Source organism: Capricornis sumatraensis, chromosome 20 (genome assembly GCF_032405125.1).
Source record: "Capricornis sumatraensis isolate serow.1 chromosome 20, serow.2, whole genome shotgun sequence".
Lineage (NCBI taxonomy): Eukaryota > Metazoa > Chordata > Mammalia > Artiodactyla > Bovidae > Capricornis > Capricornis sumatraensis.
Window position 1 is genome coordinate 56665486 of NC_091088.1, and position 10141 is coordinate 56675626.

General features: G+C 49.9%; 1 protein-coding gene across 1 annotated transcript; it reads right to left on the reverse strand.

Annotated features, from left to right (window-relative positions):
- Positions 1-3727: 3727 nt before the first annotated feature.
- On the reverse strand, positions 3728-7493 carry DMRTC2 (DMRT like family C2). The gene is made up of 8 exons (XM_068993249.1): positions 7270-7493; positions 7027-7181; positions 6668-6744; positions 6188-6368; positions 5906-6032; positions 5081-5141; positions 4761-4932; positions 3728-3840 (listed from the first exon to the last, which is right to left on the reverse strand). The coding sequence occupies exons 1-8, from the start codon at positions 7491-7493 to the stop codon at positions 3728-3730; spliced, it is 1110 nt and encodes a 369-aa protein (XP_068849350.1).
- Positions 7494-10141: the final 2648 nt, after the last annotated feature.

The window sequence follows — 10141 nt, forward strand, 5'->3', positions numbered from 1 at the left end:
GGCAATGAGGATTTGAGTAGAGAAACTGGATAGGGGTGGGTGGTATGATGGTGCTACACTGGTCAAGGAGCATAGTCTGGAGTGGACCAGGTTCACACAGGGCTGAGTGAAAGAGAGTGTGGAATCCCAAAGGGCAGAATGTAAAAGGAGCTCCTGAAGTGAAACATGGGTGTCTGTTTGGAGAGGAGCAGGATGATGCTTCAAATCTGGAAACTCATTGGTGATTTCTGCAGAACATGAATGAGGATGGTACATGAAGGAAGCTTAGAAGAGAATGATTTACTCAGTACCCTGTTGGACCTGGGCAACACCTTTCCTCACCTGGTAATGGGTGCTGGGAAAGGGAGTAACATACGAAACAGTACTCACAGTCTATTAGCTTTAATCTCCAAAGGCTGTCAGAGGCCAAGAGCCCATTGGCTCCCCACAACTGCAGGTGAAGGGTGCTTCAGCCATGTAGGAGCATGAACAATCTGTAAACCTGCCTTTCCCCCCACACCTGCGCTCTGCAGAGCCTCCACCTCTCTCCCTGGGGAAGTGGTTGGGGAAGCAATGGGGGTGCCTTGACAATTTGACAAACTAGATCTAGCCAGGAGTGTAAAAGGTCCTGCCAAGTCTGACAAGAAGGGGAGATGGGCCACAGAGAAATGGGTCCATAAGGAGTGGCCTGCCCCCAGCTCCTTTCTCCAGTCTTCATCACTTTTTTTTTTTCCCTCCCTTTTCTCATGTCATCCTTTAACCTCAAATTATACTTTCTCTTTTACTGTTCCCAGCTGTGTGAGCTTGGTGAACTGGGGACCTTTGGTCAGTCCTGAACAGGAGGGTCTTAGCCATGTTGCATGTTGCAATGCTTCCCTCTCCCTTGATTATGGAGCTTGGCTATTTGTCACCGAGAGAGCGTGGCACAAGGCTTAGGCAGGTCTGTTAAGGGGCAATCATACATCTGAGTTAAAACAAGGTCAGGGAAGGAAGGTGTGAACCGACTTAGATTATCCTTTGGTTATCCTGCACTGAGTCCTAGTCCTGAGATTTGTTGCTCTGTAATCTGTTAGAATTAGAAGCAGCTCATCTTCTCAAGACCCCAAACTGGAAAATAGCAAGTTGTAATTGGATGCCATCACCATCAATTATCTTGAATAAAAAGAAGTGTGTAGGTAACATTAGGAAACAGAATCAGTGCCCAGGCAGAATTCTCCTCCCAGGCATGAACTTTCTGTTTGGCCCTTCTAAGAGTGGGAATGGGTATGGGGGTCTCCAAATCTTCATATTTTTGGAATAGCTCAATAGGTCTCCATATACTTGTAACAGTTCAAGAAGAAAAACTTGCAGAGGACTAAGAAACAAACGTGAGTAAGATATTATTACTTACTGCTATCTTGAATGCAAAAGCAAAGACTTTTTGAAAAACCCTTGGGATGTCTGTCTGTCTCCTTTCACTCTATGTATTATAAAAATTATCTATTAATCGATTTATCCGCCTGCAATGCAGAAGACCCAGGTTTGATTCCTGGGTTGGGAAATTCCCATGGAGGAGGGCATGGCAACCCACTCTAGTATTCCTGCCTGGAGAATCCCCATGGACAGAGGAGCCTAGCGGCTTACATGGGGTCACAAAGAGTTGGACACGACTGAGCAACTAAGCACAAGTGATTTGGGCCTGGCAAGGAAAAGGAAACTTTCTTCAGTATTTGCCTACAAATTTCTCCTGAAATACTTGGACTAGTCACTTTGTCTCTTTAAGCTTGTTCCTTTATTTGTAAAATCAGAGTAATCGTGCATAGCTTATAGAGTTGCTGTGAGGATATGTGGGAATTACATACAGTGAGTACTCAATAAATAATTGTCACCATCCTGTTATAGGTCCTTCAAATCTTAGATACATGAACCTCCCGAGTTCAGGAAAAACCTTTTATAAAGACTAGCTTGATTACTCCTGTTCTGATTGGTCTCAGTCTCCCCATTATAAAAATATTATGTTAGATCAGCACTGGGGCTTCCCTGGTGGCTCAGCGGTAAAGAATCCACCTGCAATGCAGGAGACGTGGGTTTGATCCCATGGTTGGGAAGATTCCCTGGAGAAAGAAATAGCAACCCACTTCAGTATTCTTGTCGGGGAAAATCCCACGGACAGAGGAGCGTGGCAGGCTAGAGTCCACGAGGTCACAGAGAGTCAGACACGACACAGCGACTAAACAACAGCAGATGAGCATTAAATTGGCATTCCATTGACCAAAGCTGGCCTGAAGGTATGTTTTGTTTGACCTACATAGGATTTAAGCACAGCACAGGATTTAAAGAAAAACTGAGCCAGCATTTGAAAATTAAGAAATGTAAAACAGAAAGCTAGTTTTCCAGCTTCTCTTGAAAAATCAGAAGATATGGCAGTACTGAGCCCACATTCCTGCCTGGCAACAATTCACTAGGGCCAAAAGGAATCTGCCCCCTTAGGTGGGGCACGCATTCTCAGTTTGCCAGGGCTCCTCTGGCCTTCTTTACTCATTTATATGATCTGTTTGGCCCTGTAGGTATTTCAGCCTGTGGCCCTCTGAACAGCTGGAAACTGTCTATGCTTGGCACAGAGCAGTCACTTAATTATTCAATCAGTGAATCACCTACTGTGTTTCCCTACCACTCTTTCTTACCTGGCCATACAAAGAAATCCAAGTTTGTAGTTACTTGTGGTAGTTACTGAGTAACTGACTTTCATTTTGAGGAGTGAAGTGAACAAGTCCTTTCTGTCACTCAGCATAGACTAGGTTCAGTTCAGTCGCTCAGCCGTGTCCGACTCTTTGCGACCCCATGAATCGCAGCACACCAGGCCTCCCTGTCCATGACCAACTCCCGGAGTTCACGCAAACTCATGTCCATCGAGTCGGTGAAGCCATCCAGCCATCTCATCCTCTGTTGTCCCCTTCTCCTCCTGCCCCCAATCCCTCCCAGCATCAGAGTCTTTTCCAATGAGTCAACTCTTCGCATGAGGTGGCCAAAGTATCGGCGTTTCAGCCTCAGCATCAGTCCTTCCAATGAACACCCAGGACTGATCTCCTTTAGGATGGACTGGTTGGATCTCTTTCCAGTCCAAGGGACTCTCAAGAGTCTTCTCCAACACCACAGTTCAAAAGCATCAATTCTTCTGCACTCAGCCTTCTTCCCAGTCCAACTCACATCCATACATGACCACTGGAAAAACCATAGCCTTGACTAGACGGACCTTTGTTGGCAAAGTAATGTCTCTGCTTTTTATGCTATCTAGGTTAAGCTGTGGTAAAAAAACAACTCCCACATCTCAGTGGCTTAATACAATACTGGTTTATTTCTTGCTTACTCACACAAACCAAGACACAAAACGAAAATACTCTTCTGTTTTCACATGCATGGAGGCAGACATGAGTGCACAGGTATATACAGGATCACATGTCAAATGAATACCCTGGAACATGAACTCATGCGGAAGTCTATTTAGATACTGGTTAGCTTGAACTGCACAACTTTGTTGGGGATTTAAAAAGGTCCCAGGACCCAAAGAAGGTAAGAGAATATCCACCTTTGGCCAAGGAAATGGCCATGCTACAAAAGGAACCAAAAGCTAACAAAGCATCTGAGAGCTTTAAAAGAGCCTGAAGCATATTACATTAAATTCCATGCAGAAATCTGTGAGTAAAGTAACCAAATATGCAATGCCTACAGGCTGCTGCCCTCTACCCCCGGGGCCTCCACCTCTGGGCTTCTAGCTTAGGAGGGAAATGGACCCCAGTCGCCCAATATGCAGAGCCACAGAAGGGGTTGGGCTGGGCCGGAGAGAGGGCCCAACAGGTTGGAATCCTCTTCCTCCAGCAGGAGCTACAGGAAGGAAGGAAGAGTGCAAGACCAGGTCACACCCATCTCCCCTCCCAGCAAACCCTCCCTTTTTACCTCATCTAATCCAGGCCCATCTTTGTTCACCTGGATTATAGCAAACACTTCCTCCTCACTGACTTTACCACTTCTAGTCTTGCCTCATCCAACCCCTCCATCACAGCCACCATACTTATCTTTCTAAAGCTCAGAGTCTCTGAATACATCCCTGCCTAGCTCAGAAATATTCCCTTGTTCCCCTTCATGTATGGTTGGTTGTTTACCTCCATGATCAGAAGCCCTTCCAGACTCACCTGCTTCTGTCTCAGCAGTTCCTTCAGGCTAGCTTCCTCACCTGCATTGCATGCCCAACCCATCATTTTGGACAGGAGAAATCTCAGCCTTCTCTTTCCCCATAGGTGTTTCTCATGCCTCAAGATTCTTCTAGATCTCTCCAAGTTTATCACTAAACTTTGTGAAAGCATCCAGGTTTTCCAAATAGGATGCTTTAAAGGCAAGTTGCCAAATAGGAAACTCTTTAAAAGCAATTATCAAGGGTCCAGGCCAGACTCTTGATACCTCCTCAGTCCCTCTCGACTTCAGCAGGCACTGTGGGTCCAGAGAAGCCCTGGGCTGGAGTGAGGAGACCAGGCTTTGCCCACTGACTTGCTATATGCTCTCAGGCCTCTTTCAGGGCCTCACTTTTCTTGATATCAGGGCACTGGACATTTGCTTTTGAGCACACAAAAAAATAAATTCACTGACTAACTCTCAACTTTAATCTAAGGGGCTAGGTTGAAAAAGCGTGGGGCCTGGGATCTTCAACTTGCTGACCTCCTGATTTCCTTGGTTAGTCCCTGCTTGTTCCAGCACCTCCGTTTCTCAGTCATGCCTTTCCCATCCTTTCGTTTTAGAGAACAGGTTACCTGGTGGGCCACAAGGATGGAGCAGGGAGATCCAGGCAGGGTTGGCAGGGCCAGGAGTCAGGCGGGGAGCCTGAGATGAATCTTTCAGTCCCACAAGAGCCTCAGCTGCCTCCCGCTGCAGCTGCCGCTCTGATGAGGCAGAGGTCCAGGTCAGGCGAGAGGGTCCGGGGGCCTGCAAAGGAGAGACGCAGACTGGGAATCCCTACTTCTACCCACCCTCCAGAGGCTCCCTGTCCCTGGTTACTTCATTATTCCCTACTCTTCCCTTCCCCAAGCTGAACTTCCTCCCAGGGTCCTGGATCCCACTTCTTTTTCAGGACCTGTGGCTGTAGCAGAAGAGGGTCTGGGGTGCCACAGGGCTGGAGTATCAGAGTTGAGCATCTGGAAATAAGGAGAAAAGATGCCAGGAGGATTAAACTCATTGACAGACATGTATACATGAAAAGAGGAACAGGATTTTGCTGTGTTCTGATCTGCGATTCTGAGTGCCTGTGGTCATTAGGTTTTGTGGCTTTGGGCAAGTCCCTCTCTCTGTCTGCCCTGCTTTTTTTTCCTGTAAAATGGAAACATCTTATAGCTTCTTACTCCCAGAGCTACTGTAAGGATTATGGGAAGTAATTGGTGTCAGTTTAAAAAACAATGGACAAAACACCTACAGGGATTTGAATGATTGTTCCTGCCCTACCAGTGTCTGATTTTCTTCCCTCCTAGTTCCTTAATCCCCACGGAACTTGAGGAGCTTGGCCAACCTTTAGGAAACTCTGTCTAATGGCCTCTGGCCTCTCTCCTAGGCCTCTGAAGTTCTTACCATCATGTCCCCCGACCCCTCACGTCAGCAGGCAGTTCAACCCTATCTGTTTAAGCAGATTTAATAGCCACTATTCGTTTAAGGCCAGGGCTTGTGCTAAGTGTATTCCATATATTACTGCTAATTCTTATTATTACCAAGAGGTAGTACTGTCTCTGATTTACTAACAGGAAATAGGCTCAGTGAAGTAAAGATACTTGTACAAAGATTCAAAGCTAGACAGTTAGGAGAGCTCTGCCTCACACAACAGTCTGAGATTTTTTTCTTCATCATCTACTATGGTGTCCAGCACAGGGTTAGGCACATTATAAACACATGTATTTTTCTCCCTACTCACGTGCGGGGCAGGGTAGAAGGCCCTTGGGATTCTCCAGAAAGAGAAGCTGTCAGTATTGGGTGAGATCCTGTGCGGGCTGGGAGAGGCCCATGAGTGGGCAGCCGGAGGACAGTGCCAGGGTCAAAACCTAATAAGGAAAAGAGAGTGCAGAGTACACAGTGTTCAGAGGTCATGGCTTCTGTCTCGCCTTTTCCTACCCTGTATCCTTTCACTCTTCTCTTTCTGACACAGTGGTACACAGCCATTCAAACATCGGTTGAACTAACGTTGAATTCATCTTACCAGGGAAAGGATGCAGTGGGACAGCAGGTTCTTGGCACAGCAAGCGGCACACCACTGGGGTTGGCATGGAAAGGCCTGGAGGTAGCCAGTGCCCAGGGGCCCAAGGGCCTGGAGGCACTGGAGTCCAGGGCAAGGGCAAGGCTTCTGGGGGACGACTGAGCAGCAGAGGGCCCCGAGAGTTCTCCTGCAAGGGCAGGGAGCACAGGTTGGAGTCAAGCTGAAGGCTGGAGAAGGAATGTTCTAGGATAGAATTGGGACCCCAAAACTTCACAGCTTGAAGGGCTGCAAAATCCCACCCTATCATTTTGCCCATAGAATAGAAGTGATTTGCCCAAGATTACGTAGCAAGTCAGGGCTGGACCTAGAACCCAGGTGTTGAGGGCACAAAGGAAGGGGTCTGCACAGGGGCTAGGACAGGAGTCACTCCCTCAGGGCCCAGGGGGACCGTGTGCCAGTGGGGCTGGCACAGGCCTTCCTTACCTTTCCAGGAGGTGTCAGTGCCAGTGGAACTACATGATGGGGAGTCTGAGGCTGGGGTGCTATGTTCTCCTTTCCAGCTGTGAGGGACCAGGGAGAGCTTTGGGGAGCTCTTTCTCCTGAGTGCCTCCCACTCCAGCCCCAAATTGAATTTTTATCTCCCTCTGTCCCATTTCTAGCCCCTGATCTCATTACATTCCTTCCAACACTTAATCACATTTTACAGTTGGGGAGGGAGAGGCCCAGAGAACAGAAACTCCTTGCCCAAGATTATGCATCAATTCAGTGGCAAGACTGGGCTTCTTTTCCCTACTTAGGCTTTTCCTGCCTAAATTCCTCTGGCCACAGCCAGTGACACTTACAGTGGACCCCTGGTCGAATGACTCCCTTCTTGACACGGCTGGGAGCTTTGGGAGGAGCTGCCCCTCTCATGAGTCCCTGGGCTAGGTGCCTCTTTAACTGTGCCTCCTGCTGCCTACGCAAGGCCACCTGGGCAGCCATGACCCTTCGGCGCTCCCTAAAAAGGGGGAGTGGTGAGTCAAAAGTCAAGTCAGCCACCTTTTAGATGAGGCCCATCCTCTCCCTTCTCTGGATCTCATACTTACAAGATGAGGACACATTTGTGACACTCGCATGCCTGAAAGAGGCACAAGCGCTTGTGGCCCTTGAGGTGGGCAGTGACACCGTGGTTGCGGCAACGGGCACAGGTTGGAGAGCGACTGACAGCTCTCCTGGGGATAAGTTCCATGCCCTGGGGGGCTCTGGTTTCAACCCCTGTGGCAGAGTCTGAAGGGCAGTGGTGGACAGCAGGCATTTCATTGGGGTCCATGGATCTAGGGGCAGGAGTGGAGGGTCAGGGTGGTCACGTGGGTCCTGTCCTGACTATCCTTCTTGCCTCTGGGAGACCACACCTGAAGGGTTTTCCAACTTTGCCCATCCCGGGACTCAGCTGTCACCCTTGATTCTCCCCTGGCTCTCTCCCTTCTTCACCCTTCCTGGGGCATCCTCCTCTCCAAGAACCTCTCTCCTCTTTCCTTTCTTATGTATCTTTCGATCCAAACATTATTCTCTGCTTATCTGTACCTTCCCAAGCACAAATACCAGTTTGGGGCACACTCAGGCACTCTAACGCCCCCTGCAACAGTTCTTACACTCCCCATCACCGCCCCATTCCCATGATTTTCCTGGGATCCTCTTCCACAATTATCATCCTTCCCCCCTTCAGTTATCCAATTCCCACACATGCTTTCATGCTCCCCTTTCAATCCTTAACCCTCATGTATGCCGTACAATTCAACTTCTCCCTGCAGCTCTTTTAATCAGACCCCCCTGCACCCCAGTAAATATATCATTCTTAAGAATCCCTTGTCCCACTTTCAAGAATTACTTCATTTCCTCAGCAAAGGTTTACTGAGCCCCTTCCACGTGCCAGGCCCTGATCTAGGCCCAAAGACCCCCCTCCCCACGGCCCAAATTCCTCTCTTGCACCCACACTCCTTCCAAACTAACGCAAACCCGGGCAAGTCGCTGCGCCCGGCCATCACGCGCCTTCACCGACTCCCAACAAGTAGTCTCGAGCCACTCCCGCCCCACCACCCCACCGCCCCACTCAGCTGTTCCTCGCGCGCAGCCCATTCTGGAGCTGTCCCCCACAAACACCGGGTCCACTCCAGGGTCTTAGGGAGGGGGCGGGGCTCGGGGAGCGCGCCCAGGGTCCGCGGGGCGGGGGAAGGGCAAAGGGGGCGCGAGGAGAGCGAGCGGGGAGGCGAGAGGATGCCTGGGGCGGGGAGTCCAGAGCAAGAGAGGGAGGGGAAGAGACACGGAGGGGCGGGGTCGTGTTAGTCTCGTCAGTCCGGAGTTACCACAGCCTGGAACAGAGTTAGAGTCAATCTGGAGGAGGCGAAAGGAGGCGGTGAGGCAGTGGCGTGAGGAACGGCTGCGCTCGCGCCACTTTTCCCGCCCCTTCTCTAAAGGACCAATGAACTTCAAGCGGCGAGTCCTGCCCCGAGGAGACCGACCAATGCGCTTCAAGATCTTGCACTGACAGCCCACCCCTTTACCTCCGGTCCGCTTCTCCTCGCGCTGGACTATCAATCCAGCCAATAGCGCGTCGAGTTGAGTCTCGCACTTATCCCTTCTCCTTGTGATTTGCCTTTCCCAAATTGTTCTTCCCCTTTTGGGAGAGGTGGCCAATGGGGCGTCGAGTACCGCTTCCAGTACAAGGCTGGCCCCGCCCTCAGGAACGGCCGCCTGGCCCGCCCTCCCGCGAACGTTGACCTGGACACATCGGCGCATGCGCAGTCTCGTCCTCCGGCCTGAGCGGCACCGCCCCGCCTCTGGAGCATTTGGTGGCCAGGATTTGACTTGAGCGGCTTTTCACTGCGTGGACACCCGTGTGTTTTTTCACTTCTCTCCCACTACCCCAACTCACGATTTACATTTCTCCTTTTATGTTCCCCTACCTGTGATATCCTTGTTTCCCTCCCAGGTCCCACCTTCTAACGTTGTGGCCCTTTCCTTGTGTCTCTTATTGGCTGTGTCCGTGCTGATTTCCCTAAATTTGACGTTTTCCTTCTCTGGAGTCTCTCTTTTTGCCTGTTCATCCTGCTGATTTTTGAAACCCTCTTTCCATATGCCTCATCCCCTCATAGACTGTCCCCCTTCCCCTCCTATCCCTGTCTTTGGTTCCCGAGATACTTCTGTGATTTTTAACACTTTGCACCCTCTGTGTTCATCTTCCTCCCGGGTTTCACCCCATTCTCTGGCCTCCACTCTGTAATTGTAGCCTTCTCTGTGCATCTCTATTAGACCCATCTCACTGTTTCCCCACCCCATCCTCTGTGTTGTCCCCTTTTCTCTATGCATCCTGCCCTGTCTCCTTTTCTGTCTTTGAGCCTCTCAGATAGTCTCCTCCCCACCCCAGAACCCGATCTCTGTGCCCAACTTCTCATTTTTTCTGCCATTCCCGAGTGTGCTCTCGCTGCTGCTCGCCCTCTCTTTCCCTGCAAGTTTCCGTTCCATTAATTTGCTCCTCCTTTTCAGTGTGGTTTCTCTTGTAGGAATGGTGTCTCCTCTGATCACTACTTCAACCCTTTTCTCTTGAGGATTTTATTCCGGTCTTTTCTGGTTGTGTCCGTGCTTGTACCCAGATTGCTGGGGCCTGTGGTTTTGCATTCCAGGCAGGTGTGTGCCCTGTCCCCTGCTCAGTCCAACTCCTTTGATCCTTTGTCTGCCTTCATTCCCCCTTTCCGTGCCCCATCTTTTCTGCTGGTGTTGGCTTCTTGGTTTGCTGCAGATTTCTGGGTTAAAGATCCTCTGTGTCAGGTATTCTGGTCAGAAAAGTATGGCAGAAATGACCCCTATCTGGACTGCTGTGCAGGGGAGCAGTACTAGACAAAATTGGAAAGGTTCTTTGGGGACCGTCTGAGGGATGAAGGGTGGCCTGTATGTGGGAGGCTTGAATGCCAGCTAAAGAGA